Source organism: Achroia grisella, unplaced genomic scaffold, assembly GCF_030625045.1.
Source record: "Achroia grisella isolate CSIRO2021 unplaced genomic scaffold, CSIRO_AGI_Agris_v1 utg640, whole genome shotgun sequence".
NCBI lineage: Eukaryota > Metazoa > Arthropoda > Insecta > Lepidoptera > Pyralidae > Achroia > Achroia grisella.
This window is the reverse complement of record NW_026712977.1, coordinates 5,566,038-5,588,569: the sequence shown is the minus strand read 5'-3', so window position 1 is coordinate 5,588,569 and position 22,532 is coordinate 5,566,038. Positions and strand designations below refer to the sequence as shown.

The following is a 22,532-nucleotide window of genomic DNA, read 5'->3' as shown; positions in this document are numbered from 1 at the left end:
AATTATTTTTAAAGAGTCCAACACATCGGAAGAGCTCTCTAAAGTCTTATGTCCTGATACATATGAATTTTATACAGATGGCAGTAAATCGGAAAGAGGCGTTGGTGCAGCAGTGGTGGTGTGTAGTCCAACGGGTGAATGGATACATACTAAAAAATGCGGAATGTTGGCCATTCGAGAAGCCTGCAATATTATCATTAAACGTGGATATAATAACGCTACCATTCTTACTGATAGATCATGGAACTTTCGAATCCCAATCCTCGTTACTCTTTTGCAAACGATATACACAACAGTCTAAGTATTAGCAAGATCAGCTGAAACAAGCATTTCATTCATTTGGCTTCGAGCTCATAACGGGATTGAAGGCAACGAGAAGGCTGATCAAGCTGCAGGGTCTGCGCTACCGCCCGCACGGCTCCTGTATTTTGCAAGTTTCCATTAAGCTACGTAAAACAGCACTTCCGGATGATTTGTACTTCTGACTCTGTTGCTCTTTATGAAAACCCCAACAATAGCCTATACACCAAGAAATGGTGCCCAGATCACAATAGTTTCTTGAACGTAATAAAAGTTTTTCCTATTAACTTCCAAATCACGCAATTTTTAAACGGGCATGGATATCACAAACAATACCTTCACCGTTTCAAAATAATTAATAGTGTCACTTGCCCGTGCGACAACACTACTCCACAAACTATGTTCCACCTTGTTAAAGATTGCGACAGGTTTGCCACAACCAGAAATGATCATGAAACCGCATGCCGAATGTTAAATATAAAAGACTCCTCTAGCCTAAAAGAAATTACAAGTAACGAAACCACAACAAATACGTTTATAGCACATATACAATATATCGTTAGTTAAAAATTTAATCAGACATAAACCAACTTTGAGTGACTGATGCGGTGGTTGGTACTACTTTTATACTAAGTATAATTGCGCTGCATGCCGTCGACCCAGTAAAAAATGTACAAAAATATTAATTTGAGTTTCACTCCTAATATCTACTAGCGAGCGTACACCGATAGCGCAACCGCTGTATTGAAAGGAAATCCAATATATAACCACATAAATAAAAAAAAAAGAAAAATATGCCATTATTAGATAAAAAATCAATTTAAACTCAATCTTTTTAGTGAACCACTTGCAAGATAAATTATTTATACCTTCACAGTCCAGATGTTCGTTGCTTTGTGATCTTCAACAACTTTTCACTATAAGAAAGTGAACAAGACAGCGGCGATAATGAAACAATTTTCCACAAAAGGCGTCTAAGATTGGCATAGTTATGACTTTAAGCCACAGGTAGATTGACTAGTAATAGTATTATCTATTTTTAACTGTAATCGTCAATCAATGAGTAGGCAATCAATAATTTGTTACAACAAGTATAAGGAAGTTATAAGGATATATTCAGCCTAAAAACCAACTGCTTCGTTATCAATTTCTAGCCAAAAGCATCTATGGGACGAGTCAGTAATAATGGTTTAAATAATGTTAAGTCACAGTAGTGAGTTGGTGCGGAACTCTTTGGTGTTATCTGTCAGTTTTTAAATGGCTATACTCTTTATAAAGGCACGGTACCGAATTTCATTTCAGAGAGCAATTAATTTTTGCATATTTTGCACTAACTATATACCAATAGGACCGAGACGGAGGTTTATTACCTGGTTATCAGTTCCATTTTTAGATTTTCTCGCACTTAAGTGATTTCAGGACAAACTCAAATATTCTATAGAGATCACGTTTAATTTATTTTTAAGTAAATTCAAAGATCATTTCATTCGTGTAGAACCTTTTAGCTGCTTTATTTATGATTGTCAATTTTTTTTATATTACCTACCATTTTTCCCTACCGTCCAGTTCAATATATAAATCTAATAGAGAAGAACTGGCAAGAAACTCAATTGAATTACCTACTATTTGTTTAACAGCTAGTTTACATACAACGTATATTTATATAGATATTTTTGTCTAACATTAAATGAAAATCCCGTGCGTGAACAACTATTGCCATGCACGCTCGTCATTTAAGTAATCGTTTAGTGAGTAAAATAGGCCATACTCAGTAAATATGATTTAACAGATGTTTTGAATTTATTTAAGGTTTATTCTTTGATATATTATTGTACATTTTTATACCTATTCCCATAAAAGACCTATTGACTTTTCTAAACGATACATGAGGACGGCAAGTATGTCTTTAAATCTAGTATTAATATTATGAATTTTTTTTAAATATGTGAAGATTTTTGAGAACCTATACAATATTTGAGCATATAAATTGAGAAGCAACGTTGTGAATATTTGCCTTTTTTTAATTTGTCTCTTATTGAGTCACCACTCCATACAATAGGTCGCTCGAATAACACGTTTTCGTAATAAGAATAGGTATATTTTTAATCTCTGCCGCTTTTCCCCATAATAATATTCCATAAGACAATAAACTATGAAAATATCTAAAATAGACTAATCTATCAGTGTCAGTGTAACTCGAAGTACATAATACTCTGGGGGGAAAGGGATTGTTAGTAATGTGGACTCTCGACCCCATTGCTAGCAATGCCAGGTTGACCTCCCCGTGGTTCCTCCTGGAAACCATCGTGATAAATTCCAGGTGAATTTATCACGATGGACTGCCCTCATGCTCATCTTATCATCCTCCACTGGTGCCCTGCCAGCGTAAACCGTTAGCGCAGGCGGGTGCACTCATAAACAAAAAAAAACATAACACTCTAAAGAGGTGTACCTACTGTCTAACCTTACGCACGGCAAAAACTGCTGTTTGCTTTGCAGTTTGCAGTTTTGCCTGCAAGACTTTGAATTTGTGTAACCCATTGTGTTTTATTATCTAATGTGAATTGTAGAAAGACAGTAGATTTTATAAATTCGAGAGATTCGTCATTTAATTATATGTTGGAATTAGTATTAAAACTTTTAGAGAGAAAAATATTAACACATTTTAGTTTTTAGCGTATAACATGAGGTCGTTAGGTAGTCGTATACCAGTGCAAGAGATGCCGCAAATCACTATTTACATCGTCATAATTATCAGTCATTTTAGTAAATAGATAGGTTGGTGATCATTAAAGATGGGAAAATGTAACGCGTGATCGTAGCAACAGGACGCGGAAGGTTAGGATTGAACAGATTTTTTTTTCGGACTACTCTAATGCTGTTGGTCGCAGCTGGCCTTTACAGCTTCACCGGACGTTAGGGGGCGAGTGATGATGGCACTCCAAACCCGCAGAAAGACTTATGGAGCGGCTGAAAGCCAACTCCTGCCTGACGGATACGACTTTAGTCTGAGGGCACCACTAGGGGTTCGAACCTCGGCTCAGGCCGTCGTAATATCGATCCCCGTTTGAATTGGACAGGGGATCGATCGAAGGGGGATTGAACAGATATATGTTAGTCCGTATTTACCCTACGTCCGTAATTCCCCCACCCTCCTCTACCTATATAACATGATATAATCTCTGAAGACTCAGAGCCATAATAAAAGGAATGTAATATTTAAAAACAAAAATTAGCTACGTGATTCAAATCTCTATTATAACTAATACTCTCTATTTAACACCATATTGACCTGATTAATACTACTTATACACCTAACCTACTTATATACCTAATTAATTATTTTAAAACCTAATAATAAATGAAATATAAATAGTTTTACATAAGGTTACTTAATCGTGTTTCTAAGTCACATATAAGATTGGCTTAATCTTCCTTTCCTTCGTCAAAATTTCCTACATACTAAGGTTGTAAAAAATAATACTTTCTTAAAATAATAAGTTACTCCTAAATTTTATTTCGTTCTTCGCATTACTTTTCATTCCGTTCATTCGTTCGTTTTGAGCGCCATCTTGTTTGATGATAGTACAACAAATATTTTATATCTGGCGACATTTTTTTCCATTCGTAGTTTCGTAGTTCTCGTGTTCCGCCATCTCGGCGTCACTATCGCTAATGAATTGATTAAAACGCCCCCACTGGTAAAATTTAGAAGCTTAAAGGTATTCAGGTACTTATTTACTGTTTATTCTGTGATTTTTAATCATTATATGTAATATAATTTAAGCATAAATTTTGTTGGTTGGACATTATTATACACGTGTTAGAACAAAGAGTCGTATTGAAAACGTATATTCCATTCTCTAGTACTCGAAAATTTTTATTCGCTGTTGACAACAGCGCCGTCTGTGATCACCTCTTAGTTCTCAGTTTGTGGCGCTATTTGTCTATAATTATTGTATGGAGATAATTTGTGTTTTGTTGTGAAATTGAAATTGTAATAAGTTATCAGTTTGCGTGTTAAATCAAATGTTACATGTTGCTAAGATGGCCGCCCAGCTACGTTGATAATAGTAGTGCAACTCACAATTACGACATATTGTGTTGGAAGCCCGAAGTAGAAACGTTTCGTGTTTGAAGAGGTTCACTACTTCGTGTTGAGAGGTCTCTGAAATAATTTTCATTTTAAAAAAGATACTATTACCATACATTTGAGTCTCAATATTATCATTTGTCATTCACATGATATTAACTTGACGTAGTATGCATTTCACGCAACATATTGTTTATGTTAGATACCTATATATCTATTTAAAAAATAACCTAAATTAACCTATAAACTTGTAGTACTAATTTTAATACTGTATATAAAGAAAAATAATAGAATGGAATGATTTTTTACAATACATACAATACACCTTAAAGGGTTATGCATAGCTATATTCTGATTTAAAGTTCTGTTTTTGCTGGACCAATGTATCATAATTTATAGAAGTGCTACATCTATAAAATCGTCTAACTGACAATGAATGTGCAGTGAATAGTGTAGAAACCTGATTTTTTTGTGATCTGCTAAAACGGTGTAGGTTCTCTTCAGATTGGTAAGTAAATGGTGCTACACAGATAACTCTCAGTGGCAAAAAGTTTGTACTTCAGCATAGAAACCAAAACAACTCTAAAATGGTTAATTTTTTTACCCATTGTGTCACCAACATTTTTTATGTTGATCTAAATTTATTTAACATAATTGTACTATTAAGGACTTATAATTCGATATATATTCCTATTTCTATTATCATTATATTAGTTTCCCTATATACATTATGCAATTTTCAAATAATTTATAAATTTGTGACTAGAAGTTTAATTTGGTAATACTTGTCTTTAGGGTAAATTAAATTTTACATGTAACATAAATAGAATAGGTATATAATTAATTAAGAATCTAAGATCTTAAACAACATAAAGAGAACAACACTATATCTAACCATACAAAATGGCATATCCACTATTCCAAAGAGCAGTACTTACTACCCACTATTCTAGAGATATATTAGAAAATAAAACCTCAAAAATCTCCTTGTAACACTAGTTAGTATATATGTGATTAATAATAATTTTAAAGGTATTGTAGATAGCCAGAATATAGATAATTAATAAGTTATCAAGAGTTTTGTTTTAATATAAGTTCTGCCACTGATTATCTACCAGACATTGGTTTATTATTAGTCAAACATTTTCAATATTAAATGTACATTTGACCTATAATACCTGCTATAAATAACATGCTTTTCTATTCCCATCACAAAGACTCAAAGTGCTTTTAAAATGTGTTGTTTTATACAATAAATACAGTGTAATATGTGAGCATGACTGTATATATTGTTTATGCTCTGTAATAGATATTTATATCCCAATATTTGTTACAGCCATGCCGCCGGAGAGAAAAGCAAAAGGCAAAGTCGTTTTGGAGCCATTTGTGCATGAAACTGCACAGCCACCACCTGTCCTGACAGGTAAATAATTGTAATTTATTGTGTTCCTATGGACTTATTGACAGGCTGAATATATGTTTGCCATCATTATGTTATTAAAAAAGCATTTAGACCATTTGATAGTCATATACCACAGCCTATGACCATTAAAATTAACTAAGTTTTAATTAAAACTGAATAAGGGGTAAAATAAATAAATAATAGAGGTAGAACAAATGTTATATACAACATGTTAGTAACTTAAATATATGTAATCTTTATATATTTGTATTGTTTTTTTTATTTGTATAACTTATGCATGAATCTACACCAATTTACAGACCCACTTGCTAATGTGGATGCAGAAGATGAACAGGATGCAGGAGTTACCTATTTTGTGGATGAAGAGGGCAGATATTATTACCAACCGGCTGGGGACAATCAGAACCTGGTCTCCTTGTCCACTATAGTTACTGAGGAGCCAGAGGTTGGTAATTTGTATATATAGTTATTAATTTGTAGTCAGCAATGTTTACAATAAAGTTTCTGAACAATTTTGAAATATATAAAAGTATACTAATCATCATTGCCTTGCCTTTATCCCATTATTTGGGGTCAGTGCAGTATGTCAATCTCTCAAATATTGTAAAACAAATATTTTCAAGTTTGTTCTTAAGATTTTATCATTCATAAAGTTGTATGAAGTGAAAATAAATGAATTACCTTACAGCCCCAGATTCTGTTCTATTACAATTTTAGTTGTATATAATGGTTATTTTTTAAATATATTTTATTTTTTAAATATTGTATTTGGTAATACAATTAATATTTGTTATAGATAATTTAACAAAGTACAAGTTTTGAAGCCATTCTAATACAACTGAAGTAATAAGCTGAAAATAAGAACAATAAATCTTGGCAAATTAAGGGTTTAGTATTTTAATAGTTGTATCGCTAGCCCTAACTTAAATATTTTTTCAAGCAGGGTATGCCTAAACAGGAGCAGATGTTAGTCGATGTTGATAGCTACCAGGCAGTGACACTTCTCCCATCAGAATCCAGTACTGGCGAAGTCAGCTATGTCTTGGTGGTACAAGAAGAAAATAAGCCTGTCGTCAATATTGATATCAAGATGGATCAGGTAACAATTTCAAATACTACTTAAATAATTTCAAATGATTACAGAATTGGGATAGTTAATTTATATCTATTAATAAAAAAATAAGTTTTTTTTTATTTTAATAAATGTATTGTGTAGTGAACATACAATAAAAATATTTCATTGACTCATTCATAATTTATTTATTATTATTAGTATTGATACCCTATTTCTTGACTACCATAATTACTTCACTACCAGTTTTATATTGCTATTAATAAAATGTCTATATTTCACAATATTAGGAAGAGGAGAAAGCGAATGAAGATGTATACAACTTTGAGGAAGAAGAGGATCCTGCAGATGATGGTAGTGATGAAGATGATGATGGCAAATTGAAGCCCCCACCCACGAAACGCAAGTATTTGCGGCCACACTTCACTTGCAGCTTCTGTTCATACACCAGCCATAGACGGTAAATATTATCATCCTGCACATGAGATGGATGGAGACACGCCATTACCTATGGTTGCATCTAATCTAACAACTGACTTTGATCTGGCTTTATATAATCACTGACCCTTTTTTCAATTTTTAGGTATTCAGTGAAGGACTCTGTAATATTATAGTAATTTTATAATTAGCTTTAATACTGTTTTTGTAAAATTATATCACAAGTAAATGGACCTACCAACTTTGCCAATAAGTTCGTTAATTTTCTTACATCAAAGATAAAGTTGCGGTTTTTACAACTATTATAGTCTCATATGATTATGGTTTGTTACCAGGTACCTATTATTGCGCCACATGAAGTCTCATTCGGAAGAGCGTCCACATAAGTGCGGCGTGTGCGAGCGCGGATTCAAGACAATATCCTCGTTACAGAACCATGTGAATATGCACAATGGCGTCAAACCACACGTCTGCAAGTACTGCAATAGCCCATTTACTACTTCAGGTAAATATCTAATATTCTGTTTGTTTTCAGTCATAAAAAATATAATTTCCTTATTTTCTATATAAACTGATCTACAATTTTTATAAGATTTTGTCATCTACAAGCAAAAATGTCCTTATTTATTTATTAAGAGTATTTATCTGCAAATCATATCATCGTAGTCAATTTTTGGGTATATTTATGCCAATTAACAAGGTTTAACAAACGAATATGCTATTTGGATGTTACTTTTATTCTTTGATAAAAGTTGTCACAACCCTTCCTGCCTTACCTGATCGTGTCGATCTGCAATAACATGCAGCTTGATTGTGTAGGCGAGCTGGTGCGACACGTCCGATACAAACATACGCACGAGAAGCCGCACAAATGCACAGAGTGTGACTACGCATCCGTCGAGTTGTCTAAACTTCGCAGGCATGTACGCTGCCACACTGGAGAACGACCTTACCAGGTATAGTACGAGATATTTTAGATTTGTATGTTACATATAAATTGCGTCACACGAATTTCAGGACTCTCATCCCTCCCCCTGTGATTGACCCAGGTTGTCACATTTTTAAAAACCCCTTCCCTGAAGTGACGTCACACATTTTATATTAAACAATAATCAAAAGAAAACAGTCATATTATTATTTTCTTATATTTATCAAATATGTTTTAATAAAATCAACATTAAGTCAAATATTTAAAGTACAACTAAAGAAAGTTAGAAAAGCGTGCGAGCACTTGCCATTGAATTAAATCTACTCAAATTTTTACTATACAGAATTCTCGTAAAATTTACGTGTCTTTACTTGCATTACAATGTCGTTCTAGAAATTAAATGTTGCTTGAGAAATAACTCATACCGAAAGTTCTAAAGTATTAAGAAATATAGATTGCGTTAGTGAATATTTAATTTTTTTTTTGTTTACATATAAATTCCGTGTTTGGGCCCGAAACCGTCACTCAGACCCTTGTCACATAATATCACATTGTTTAGAAAGTTTTCATATAGTGCAAATTTATGAAATTTATTTCAGTGTCCTCATTGCACCTATGCATCTCCCGACACGTTCAAACTGAAACGTCATCTGCGTACCCATACTGGGGAGAAACCATACAAATGTGACCACTGCAACATGTGCTTTACTCAATCCAACTCGCTCAAGGCACATAAGCTGATTCACAATGGTATGTGACCATATTGTAATGTAAAAGATGTTGAACAAGTGGGAAGGTAGTGGTATTCACACAGTTCTAATTATACGGAGGAAGAAGGATTTCTACTAAACAATATTATCATTAATAAAATCTTCAATTTTGTAGTATAGGTTTTTTTTGTAAAGGTGTTATAGGGACAATTTAGAATTCACCTTTGATTTTTTTTCCAAAATAATTACAGTATGTATTTTGTGGAACAATCTTATTGTATGTATCATATCATACGTTGTTAATAATCTTATTGCATCTAACTACTGTTTTTGAATTGAATCGATTGTTTTTTTTTTTTACTTAAATGTGAAGTAACATTAAATTTATTACTCACTAAAAATTCGTAGTGAATATTCATATCTGATTATGTGAGTGTAGGTGGTGTGTATTGACGCGTCTCGTCTCGTCGTTACTATTAGTATACATACTACATATGCTACTGTCCTAGTCTGTTAGCATACCCTTTCGGACTAACATTGTACTTCGCCAGTGTCCGAGAAACCGGTGTATGCGTGCGAATTGTGTCCGGCCAAGTGTGGCCGTAAAACGGACCTTCGCATCCACGTACAGAAGCTGCACACGTCCGACAAGCCTCTCAAGTGCACACGTTGCGGGAAGTCTTTCCCTGACAGATACTCCTGCAAAATCCACAAAAAGGTAACATAGTGTGACCCTCACTTAATCATATATAGTTTCACACTAAGTTAGAATCGTATTAGATTTGATAGACAAAATATATGTGACTGATGATTAAAACAACTGGGTCCCGAATTATAATAGTTTTTACAAGAATGGACTTGGAATTGCGATCAGAGGTCATGGAACACGTCATCAATGTGTATAATAATATTGAATGATTACAATCCGTAACTAGCTGTCTTTCAGAACAGAGATCCATAACTAGTTCCTTCCTTCAGAATTTTTATGCACTCTTTACAGTATTGTATATGAATCCGCATCAATAAATAATAATATTTTGACAGACCCACGAAGGCGAGAAATGTTACAAGTGCGAAGTATGCCCCTACGCATCCACCACGCTGCGGCATCTTAAGTCTCACATGCTTAAACATATCGACGAGAAACCGTTTGTCTGCGACCAGTGCGATCAGGCTTTTAGGTTAGTTATCACAATTAATAATGCCATGACACTATAGAATGCATTTTTATTCATTTAACGACAACTATTTAAGTTAGATATTCATTTATTTAATACTAGTATTTCAATCTAATTATAATTAGACTGCAAGGCCTTGTAATACAGAACTACTGTTACTTCCTATTACTGAATTTCTATTTAGTATACATAACATATTTATTTGCAATAATGACAGGGCTGCCCGTCATCAGTCTGTGGAATTGTGTGTGGATAGAATGGCTATAACACCATTTCTCGATCGTCAGTTTGGTTTTTGTTTAGCAGGATGTACCGCAAGTAGGAGAGGATGACTTGGAACACTGGGATGTTTTGCGCTATCTGTTACTTACGATATGCGGCAGTAATTTAAAAATTATTGTATAAAACTATTTCAGACAAAAGCAACTGCTCCGACGACATCAAAATCTATACCATAATCCAGATTATGTACCGAAGCCACCGAAAGAGAAGACCCACACATGCCATGAGTGCAACCGGACTTTCGCGCACAAGGGCAACCTGATCCGGCATCTCGCTGTGCACGATCCTGAATCTGGACACCAGGAAAGGGCGCTAGCATTGAAGCTTGGTCGACAGAAGAAGGTCAAATATATCGACAATGAAAGTCCTAAGGTAAATAATACTTGATTATTGATCTGGATGATATCTATGTGTAATTTGTATTTACGAAAATAACTGTTGACATCTGTCAAGTCTATTATTATCTCTAAGGGAACTAATTGAACTTTAAAGAATATTTATTTAATTTTATATATTAAAACTAAAAATATCGATTTGTAGAAATAGCTATGAATCTTTGTTTCGAATATAAATTCATTGGTATGGGTTCTATTTTGTTATGCGTTAATTTTTAACAATTATTGAAACATGCGAATATGTTATATTTTCTTATCTATCGTTAGCAGCACACAGGAACAACGATGCAAAATATTCTACATGTAAATAGACTAAATATATTCTAGCTAGCGTAGAATTAGTATCAACAACTTACTTTACTGAACAAATTACTTATTCTATTACTCTAAGGCGTAAAACTTGTATTGTATTACATAATATTAACGGCTTCTTTATTGACATTACTTACATTTAATGTGCCATACTATTATCGCAACATAATATTATAGTAATTCAGTTCAAAGGTGTTAACTTTATATTGCATTATTTATAATTATAGCCGGCGTCAGTGGTCGCTTTAGTGCACTGCGTTTACTCGCGATGGTCCAAGTTGAATTCCTCGCACGATGCGAATATTTACAATCATCGGTGTGATTGTTTTTATTGGTCTGGGCGTACGCGACGGTCGCAAGTTAAATTCCTCGCACGATGCGAACATTTGTAATCATCAGTATGATTGTTTGTATTGGTCTGGGCGTTCGCGACGGTCAAAAGATAAATTCCTCAGATGATGCGAATATTTGTAATCATCGGTATGATTGTTTGTATTAGTCTGGGCGTTCGCGACGGTCAAACGATAAATTCCTCAGATGATGCGAATATTTGTAATCATCGGTATGATTGTTTGTATTAGTCTGGGCGTTCGCGACGGTCAAAAGATAAATTCCTTAGATGATGCGAATATTTGTAATCATCGATCTGATTGTTTGTATTAGTCTGGGCGTTCGCGATGGTCAAAAGATAAATTGCTCAGATAATGCGATTATTTGTAATCATCGATCTGATTGTTTGTATTAGTCTGGGCGTTCGCGACGGTCAAAAGATAAATTCCTTAGATGATGCGAATATTTGTAATCATCGATCTGATTGTTTGTATTAGTCTGGGCGTTCGCGATGGTCAAAAGATAAATTGCTCAGATAATGCGAATATTTGTAATCATCGATCTGATTGTTTGTATTGGTCTGGGCGTTCTTGACGGTTACAAGTAAAATTGCTCACATATCGCGAATATTTGTAATCATCGATCTGATTGTTTGTATTGGTCTGTGCGTTCGTGACGGTCACAAGTTAAATTCCTCAGATGATACGAATATTTGTAATCATCGATCTGATTGTTTGTATTGGTCTGTGCGTTCGTGACGGTCACAAGTTAAATTCCTCCGATGATGCGAATATTTGTAATCATCGATCTGATTGCTTGTATTGGTCTGTGCGTTCGTGACGGTCACAAGTTAAATTCCTCCGATGATGCGAATATTTGTAATCATCGATCTGATTGTTTGTATTGGTCTGTGCGTTCGTGACGGTCACAAGTTAAATTCCTCCGATGATGCGAATATTTGTAATCATCGATCTGATTGTTTGTATTGGTCTGTGCGTTCGTGACGGTCACAAGTTAAATTCCTCCGATGATGCGAATATTTGTAATCATCGATCTGATTGTTTGTATTGGTCTGTGCGTTCGTGACGGTCACAAGTTAAATTCCTCCGATGATGCGAATATTTGAAATCATCGGTATGATTGTTTGTATTGGTCTGGGCGTATTCTATGTATATTACTTATGTATTTACAAAAAACGTATTTTAATATTTATATCAGTTATCTAGTACCCATAACTCACATAAGTTCTTCTTAGCTTGGGTTGCTGTGTGTATTCTCCAGGATTTTAATCTATACATATAAATAAAATTGGAGTGTCTGTTTGTAATATTGAAATAACCGTTTTTTACTACCTGCATATGAATATATATAAATACGGTACATACAACAAAATAACATTTTTTTACAATTTTTGTCTGTCTGTTTCGGCTAATCTCTGAAATGGCTGGACCGATTTTAACGGGACTTTTTTGACAGGTAGCTGATGTAATAAGGAGTAACTTAGCTTACTTTTCTGTTAGAATCATAAAGTTAAATTCCACGCGGAGGAAGTCGCGGGAACCGTTGTTATATAAATTGCTGTGCGTCTTAAAACATTAATTATCAACAGGAACATTAGTTATGAATCATATATATCTCGTTAATATATTTTTAATGTAATAATTGTACATCTGTACACTGTAGTTAAGATACGGCAGTGAATTTATAGGGTATTGAATGAATAATGAACCAATTAAAAAAATATATAACTCAAACTCATGAAAATTATAGCCTATCTACATAGTAAAGTTTCATCAAAATCCGTTCAGTAGTTTTTGCTTGAAAAAGTAACAAACATCCATATTCACAAACTTTCGCATTTATAATAATATAAGAAGTTAAAATCTTTAATGTTGATAACACTTACTTACTTTAATTTTATAATTTATTATTAATATCCTTTCAAAATACAAAAATACATAATGGAAGAAAGTGAAATCACAAAGTAAATTTGTAATATACTGTCCTAATATGTGTATATATTTCTGATGCAGCGACTGTTCTACTGCTACCTAATCCGCTGCGACCTCTTACGACCATAGCGAATATAGGCGATGGTTAGCAGTTTAGCACTTACCATTATTGCGAGACATAGACGTCATTGCAGTTGCATAAAAAAACCTTTTTTTTACATATTGTTATTATTTACTTCTGTTAATAAAATGTAACATATTCCAAAGGAATTGTGTTTTGGCCCTGCTTTGCGTTAATTTATAAGTAAAAATAGGAATAAAAAAAGTTGTGAACAACATTTTATAATTTATAATAATTCCGCCTGCGTCACTGCTGTTTACACTGATAAGCTATTGAATATTAAAAATAAATCTTATTAGTATTACCAGTTCTGCGAGAACATAAAGCTAGAACTATCTATCCGGAATTGGCCTAATTTGATTTGGTGCATATTTTAAGTGCTACTCACGTGACAAAGCAAGACCTATCGTTATCTTTGTTATTGTTAGACTCGTCTTCAATTAATTATCGATACACTGAAATAAAAAAACTTCTGCCTATGAAGTAAATATGACTGAAATATTGGTATTGGTTTTGTTCTATGACAGAAAATCTACCTTTAAAGCAGGATTCCTGGAAAAAGTCCGTTTGCCTCGAAGATATCGTGAAACATACAATACTCATTAATTTGAAAAACTGCGTTAATTGTTACAGTATGTATATATATTATAATAAAATCATGCATTCGCGATAGTGATCACTATTGTCAACTGATAAATTAAATAATGGAACAAAGCTGGTGTAAGCTGTGTGTGGTTACTGCTACACTACACCCTCATTTTTGCGACGCGTAGACATGCATGGAGTATAATCAGAAAATATTTCTTTTTGCAATTTTATAATATTGTAACTTTAGTGGAATAGTAATTTGCGAATTTACTCTTATATATAAAGTAACACGCATTATATTGTATATACTAATACTGTCTGTAAAGCGAAACTCTTTAATTTTTTTTGTTTATTTAAATTCGATAAATTTATTAAATACGGCAAAAGAAGACAAATAAATAAAACAAAGATAACTAATAAACAAAATTTCAAATATCAATAATCTACATTAAATGAAATAAATCCAGAGAGTAAAGTAGACTGTATTTAACGTGAGAAGCTGCGCGGTATAGCAGTAAGTACTAGCAGCTTGTAACTATACCTTACAAATGACGAATTTGCCAACGTTTTTGTGCGAGTTTCATACCAATACTTTTTCTATTTGCTATATGCACCTTTTGGCTGCGAGAGAGGATTATAAATAAATAAAAAAAGCCTTTTATTTCCTAAAATGACAAGAATAATACATGCGAGAAAAGATTGCGTTATAATAAGATTCGTATAATTTATGTTTAAATTAGTAAAATATATTGTTACTTGACTAACAAAACATTTGTAATCGTTTAATTAGAAACAGGTATTCTGTACCTAATTATTAAACAAGCTAATCCTGTACTCCTTATAATATAGCTAGTATGAGTAAATAACAAAATCGCACAGTCGGATGTATGAGCAATTATCATAAGGATACACATTTTGCCAGGAACCTTGACATTTAATACTAGACTGAATTAAACAAGTTTTATAACAATTTTATAAAAACTTTTTAAAACGTATCATGGACTACTAATATTTTTTTATATTATGTTAGTAGTTTATGATGTAGTAACGCGTGGAGGTCGACCTAATGGCTTCATTGCGAATTGAATCTTTTCTTACTTCATATTTTACATTGTAGAGAAAGTAGTGAATAAAATAAACGTTGGTTATTATTATGGAAGATCACCATTACCACAATGATTATCTCAATAAAGCACTACCTATATATAGGTATCTAGTATACGTTAACCAAGAGCTTATTAAACTATTTAAAATAAAAGCACCTGTGTGTGTGATATTTGCGATAGGATAAGGTAGTTAGTTACCAAATTGTAAGAAATTTAGTTAATTGGCAACACTATTTGAGTAACGGGCAATGTCAGACCGTAAAAAAATATTATAAAGACAACCATTTTTATGATCTGATCAAATAGTTCTTAGTTCCTAAATTGAAATAGAATAGCTGATGTTAAAGCTGTGTCTATTGTTATTATCGTAATATTATATGACAACTTTCAGCCCAGTTTTCTCGAAAATAATTTAGATTTTAGGGCAAGTTATAGAACAAAATTTATTTGTTAATTATGGGTACTTTCGTATTCTTGCGACTTAGTACCCTTATATCCTTTCCATCTACCCCTGTATGTATAATTAAACCTTAAAAGTCCGATATAAGTGTTTCTCGTATTTTTTTAAAGAATTTAATAATAACTTTGGGAAATACATACAGCGAATTACGGGAGACGCATCCGACTTAAATTTAATGTAATAATAAAATACTACATTCTTAGTAACTAAAATAAGTCACACTTATTTACCGTTCACCGAACAAACTTTTAATACAAACCACAGTTTTGCTCAGTGTTTTACAGATTTATTATGAATTTTACAATGTTCCAATTTCAATATCCAACTACTATATTGTAAGAGGGACATTGCGGCCTCGTTCATTCGTGCAAGCTCTTCAAAACACTGTGTACTACAAATGTAGTATATCAGTATAGTAGCACTTTATAATTCCAAGCTAAGAAGCAGGCTTCTGTTATGGATACTAAACTACTAATAGAATATATTTCTGTAAATACTAGCAAAATATACATAGAAAACACTCAGATCAATACAAACAATTATGTTATAAAATAGAAACCACGCAAGGAATCAAAACCCGTGACTATCGGAGTTAAGGCGGTGTACCAAATGGCATAGCCACCGAGGCCGTCTATATTTCTAGACATATTATTCTTATTTTACTTCCCTCTATTCTATATCTATTAATATTGATTTAATTAGTCGTATTAATTTAATCAATATTAATGTAGGATTTTTTGTGGGTCCAAATGTGTAATTGTTCATTGCTTCGTACAGGAACTAATGGAAGTGGAATCAGATACCGAGCAGTCGGAAATGGTGAAATTGGGTCTGAATGAGCTTCAACGCGGCGAGGTAGTAACAGTTACGCATGGTGACGGCCAACAGTATGTGGTTCTCGAGGTGATCCAATTAGAGGACGGCACAGAACAGCAGGTCACGGTCGACGCGCCAGACTTTACCGACGAAGAACATGGTGAGTTTAAAATGAATAAAATATAAAAGTAATGCAACAAATTTTGTGTAGTATCTCTAGTATTATCTGGAAGTTTGATTATAAATTCAAATGTTAAAAAACTAAAATTTCTGGAAATAATAGTATATTAAATATTAATAGTTGCGTCCAAAACAAATAAGCCGAAAAATTCTAAAAAAAAATTTCAAATTAGAAATGAAAGAATTGTTTAAAATTAATATAATAAATTAAAGAAAAATCTTAAGAGATTTGTCATTTCGTAGTAGAGAGTCAATGACGTGAATAAGTGTAATTGTGTAACATATTATTTGTATATATATCCAGAACCAGAAGGCGACGATGAAGATGATGAACACCCGAATTTTATAAAGCAAGAGAGGACCAGGCGAGAACTGGAGGCCAGTAGTAACATCAAGATTGAAACGGACGTGGACACATGCTTTGGCTTTGATGTTAGTACTCAGAATACTATTAATATTTGTATTGCCTAAACCAAACGGTTTGGTGTATTATTGATATAAAGTATAAAAATCAATGAGTAATGGACTTTTAGTTTTGCCATACATATGCATGCATCTAGTACATGGTATACAGAAAATAGTATAGACCACAGCCGAGTAAGTCACAAGTCGTACCAGTGCGTATTCAAAATAACAGTAATGTAACATTTTTGTTTGCAAACCAACCGGAATAAACAAATAATTTTAATTGAAGTTTTACATGATTTATGTAAACAGTAACGAAATCGAAAAAGCAGTTTCAATAATTGATAATTTCACAGGAGGAAGAAGAAACCGAAGAAGATGAAGCGTACAACGACAAAATGGTGCTTCGCTTTGTGTGAACTGTTCCAGTTGGTTATGGGCACAAACCTGGGAGACAATGTCCTCATGGGCATAATGCTGCTGGTTATATTCTAAGGCCACATTGCAGCAATCCAACATTCAGTAAAGACACTACCAAGTTAGGAGGGTACATTCAATTTATTTATTTATTCTACATGCACATCAGCCCATATGAGAGGCTAAACGCGGATACTACATAGTAGGATTTAATTATTTATAATAATTTGTAATATCATCACATCACATCACAAAGAACACAAACGGGTAAGAACTATGCGCGTCGAGGATGACCGATCACACGACAAAGTGAATGATCGCGCTATGTTATAATTAGTTGGAATATAAAAACTATCCTCGAATTACCTACGGAATTTGTGCAATCTTTATACAATTATGTTCTGTTCAAGCTTTTGCTTTAGCAATAATAATATTTTTTTTTACGTTTTATTGGCGTAGTGAATAAAAACTGTCCTTGTTAAAGAAGAACTAGATAATGTGATTATGAGATATTTCATGGTAAAAGCATAATAATATTTATTATAAAAAACTATTAGCAAGGAATGTTTTTATATTTTTAGTATTGTTCTCCCAAGTTCAAGAGTTCCAGGTCAATCGCAATTAAATTGGACATTGATCTCTCAAATCGTAGTTTTATAAATACTACAATGATGTGAATAGATATTAGAAATGGATGCATGTTTTGCGCGTGGGTTGTACAGAATTATTAATGTATTATATTGTTTTATTAAATGTACAATAAGATGCGAACTTGGTAGGTATTGTGTATTAAATCATGTTACAAAATATAAAGAAGTGGTAATCATTTAAAATATTAAGTGAGCTACGGATATTGACCAATAAACAATATTTATTATAAAAATATATAGAAAACCCTCGCTGTTAAAATGGTTTCACCATATTAAATGTATATACAGTAGAATCCTTTATAATGACATCGTAGATAAATAACACTTCATACAAGGCATTTTGTAAAAAAGAAAGTCTGTTTTTGTTAGTATGTATTTATTTTAATAGAGAGAAATAAAATAGATATAAATCAAAACTACGTAACACGTACATAGGTATGTATATTTTTTCATTATTTACTTAAGAAATCTTGACTTAAAATACTTGTTTGGTTTTCTTTCCTTATATTGTAATAATAGTTTGTAATACTATTGTGTAAAGAAGACAACACCATCGTCAAATTATTGATATTGCTATGAACAAATCGAGATAATAATTCTGCGGCCACAAACTCAAAACTAAAGTAGACATGCACGCGCCGAACGTCGTCGGGTATCACGTGACTTTCCCGATAGCTGGCGCAGGTATTAGGAATCATGTGGGTCATTATACTGGACGCAATTTATAAAAACTGGGTCACAATAAGCGGCATGTCACTATAAGCAAAATCTTTATATCAGACTTAGTTATAAACAATTTTATATGTAAACAAAACTTCGCTATGTAGTTACTTAGAAAATTTGTCATAGTCATATGATTTCAATATTGTGTTCATTATCCAGTCTTTTTGTGGGATGGGGAACATAATGTTAAAATCTGTACAAGCAGTTTCTACTGTTACCCGAAAGTTTACTTTCGGCAGGCTTCCTCATAAAAATGTACTTATAAAAATCCATTGCTCACACTATACATTTTTTAAAAATAATCAATCTTTTTACATTTAAAATATATATATACTTATTAACATTATTCAGTCGGAGTATAAGTGTTTGGTGTAAATATAATTATAAAGAACGCATACTTTATTGCCACACTGTAACACAATTTGGTTTATTATTTTGTTGGTAGTAGCAACAAATAATAAACAACTATAAAATTTGGTAACAAATGCTTCACGGGGTACTTTTTATAGAATATACATAACCCCCTACTAGTAAACGCTAAATAAAACTGTAATTAATATAAAGATGATATTTTTTAAGAATTTACATTAATTTCAAATTAGTTTCTAATAGGTTTGTCTGTGAGAGTGAACCGTGTAATTTTACTATTAGGGGGAAGTGTCGTAATTTAAATTTAATGAAGATAAATGTATCACAGCTTATAAATGAATAGTTATACCCAATACCTACATTTATTTATACAATAACTCTATTATCTATAAATAGTGAATATACCGTTATTTAAAATATACCTCATTTGTACTTATGCCCGTGGCTCAATGGTCGAAGTCTGGTATTTCATAGCACAGGGTAACCAAGGTTAGGAAGTAATAGGCATGATGACTATGTTTTAATAACTATTCAATATATGTTATTTTTACATTAATTATATTTTGGAGTCGATTTCTAATAATATTATTAGCATAATATAATAAGGTTCATTTAATTATTCGCCATTAATATAATGATAATATTTATTTATTTAATATTAATATATTTAAAAAGCAATACTTTGAACGGGTTGATGGCGATTTGCCTCCGCTGCAGAGAATACTTTCTTTAGTCAATAATGTTCTGTATATGATAGAGAACTGTATTATTTGGAAGAGAATGACAGAGAAAAAGAGATTCTACTATTGTTTATCAATATTAACATTTTGTCTGTGTATTAAAATGTACACTTATTTCAAACCGATATCATAAACTTATTTCTACTGTCGTCATGCCTATTAATGTAATTATTGCGGCACTTATAGTTTGTAAATGTCTATTTTGTTCTACCTAATACATTATATGTCTGGTCCACCAAATTAAGTTTAATTAATTAAGTATTTGTGAGGAATAATATTAATGCTATGATCTCTGATTGCCTATAATTTTAAAGTCATTGGTGTTGTAATACTAAATAATTTAAATCATATATCATCCATTTATTCGTCTTATGATTTTTTTTGCTTATAATGCATGGAGTAAATTAATAAGTATATATAATAGTATAGTACTAATATAGGTGCGTTATGACGGTTATAACACACACGGCGGAATTTCAGCCCCAGCCGAAAACAAGGGCGCAATATAGCCGAGTGTGTTAAATACGCACGTATATCGTACGACGATTTTGAACACACTTGAGTTTAACACAACACACAGAAGCCTCATGAAATATCGAAATGTTATATATATAGTTACAAAAAACACGTTATAATATAATACATAATAGTCACCAATTTACACGTTCATATATATATATAAAATTGTTTCTGTGTGTAAAACTCAACCATAAATTGTTTTAAAAAATTTTTAATCGCGATGTCTATTGGCTGGCGGAGCGCGACGGGCAGTGCGAAATTTGTAAAAAAGCTCGTGCGGTTATGGAATATAACTTCACTTTAATCTATATGAGCTGATTGAAAACATGTATAATTAGATTTTTTTTACCACTTTACGAGCAAGTGTGTTGATAATCAATAAATATATTTATTTGCTCACATATATTCACAACTAAAGGACCATCGCGCCTCATTTAGAATTATTTAAACAAAACAATTATGTAAGCAAAACAATTGTTCAATTAGTAAAAATCACGGTATCTACCACGTTTCATTCTATTGAGTTTTCGATATTTCGGCAATGTTTCAACCGCCGTGATTTGTACTAATTATTATATGTATAAGTAAGGACCGCGTCAGTATATAATTGTTTGATTATCGGTATACTGTAAGTGCTATGAACCGTTTTGTATACGAGGGGCGAGGTGATTAGCACACAAAATTGTTATTGTATCTGTCTGTGTATAAATGTCGTCTTACTTCATTGACGTGCTATAGACATCTATATTTCTGTTCGCCCGCAAGAAGTGCCCGAAGATTTAACTCTACAAAATTACTTTAAACATAAATATTTAAGTAATTATTTATTTTTATTTTAAATATAATTTACTGCCTTTAATTCAAAAGTACATATAGTAAACACAATTTGCGGTAGATTGATGAAATTGTTACAATATAATATAATGTATATAAGTAAACATCGCTTACAACTGGTGTCGTACTTAAAAGTTTAGTAGTAGTTAAGATATTGTTGGCTTTCTTACACAAATATTGTTTAATGCAAAATTTAAATTTAATCATAAGATAAGTAATGATTGATAGATAATATATGCATAGAATTAATTCCAGAAGGAAAAGCCACGTATCACGCACGTACGTAAGAGTTTCATTCATTGTACTACTGAGCAAACATACAATGCGTTTGCAGCTCTGAACAAGCGCGCGACGCGCGTCATTAGGTCGAGTGCTGCCTCATAACAAAACTAATGACATCGGCCCCGGCTTGAACGTGGTAATCAAGTCCAATTTTAAATACTTAAGAAAGGACCACCCACTTGCAGCACTATATCTGCAATTATCTCTACCCTAATGGGGACCTTCCCCATTCATAAAAATTAAAAAATAGAAATGGGTCTTAAATTGAACCTTCAGCAACGCGTGTCTTAATATTGGCTCCTTCAGACTTTACAATTCTCAATATCTACAGTTTGGATCCTATTCTCTAAATATTTTTTCATTTAATTGTAGGTTATTATCTCTCATACCATAATGTTCGAGTTTGAACAAAAGTGTCGTATGATCAAATGCCTTTGATAGGTCACAAGAAACTCCGATTAGATGATTCAAATATATGTGTTGTGTTATAAGCACTACACCTGCGTCATTTGCCGGCGGTGTAACAGTATTTCTGACTGTGAAGCGGTCCGTTAACCCTGAAACGTTGTAGCATTTGCTTAAACATAATCTTTTCAAATACCTAACTTAATCTGGCAAAATAGATGTTTTGCCAGATTAAGTTAGGTATTTGATTAAGTTAGGTAATAATAGCTCACTAGGGACTATGGACTTATATCTATAAGTCCATAGTCCCTAGTGAGCTATTTATTTTTTTATTTAAATAGTGGAATTAATTTGCTAATTTTCATTAGTTGTGGAAAAACGGCTTTATCAATACATTATATTATATGTGTAATATGTACAGAACCGAAATAAATTTCGCTTGAAAAGACCTCTGGACACAGCTAGTTGTATATAAATAAATACCACCACTCGGACACTTCTTAC

General features: G+C 32.6%; 1 protein-coding gene across 1 annotated transcript; it reads left to right on the top strand.

The window, feature by feature from the left end:
- The first annotated feature begins 3,938 nt into the window (after window positions 1-3,938).
- Window positions 3,939-20,586, top strand: LOC131849108 (transcriptional repressor CTCF-like). The gene is made up of 14 exons (XM_059199099.1): window positions 3,939-4,030; window positions 5,730-5,816; window positions 6,116-6,261; window positions 6,760-6,915; window positions 7,179-7,348; window positions 7,662-7,831; window positions 8,146-8,282; window positions 8,854-9,004; window positions 9,516-9,682; window positions 10,009-10,145; window positions 10,559-10,796; window positions 16,466-16,664; window positions 16,989-17,116; window positions 17,446-20,586. The coding sequence occupies exons 2-14, from the start codon at window positions 5,732-5,734 to the stop codon at window positions 17,506-17,508; spliced, it is 1,947 nt and encodes a 648-aa protein (XP_059055082.1). The 5' UTR covers window positions 3,939-4,030; window positions 5,730-5,731; the 3' UTR covers window positions 17,509-20,586.
- Window positions 20,587-22,532: the final 1,946 nt, after the last annotated feature.

Bases quoted from the DNA above. Each gene is read 5' to 3' on its own strand.
- LOC131849108 (XM_059199099.1), top strand. From the start codon at position 5,732: ATGCCGCCGGAGAGAAAAGCAAAAGGCAAAGTCGTTTTGGAGCCATTT. The intron at 10,146-10,558 runs GTTAGTTATCAC...AAACTATTTCAG, and splicing joins CAGTGCGATCAGGCTTTTAG to ACAAAAGCAACTGCTCCGAC. The intron at 10,797-16,465 runs GTAAATAATACT...TGCTTCGTACAG, and splicing joins TCGACAATGAAAGTCCTAAG to GAACTAATGGAAGTGGAATC.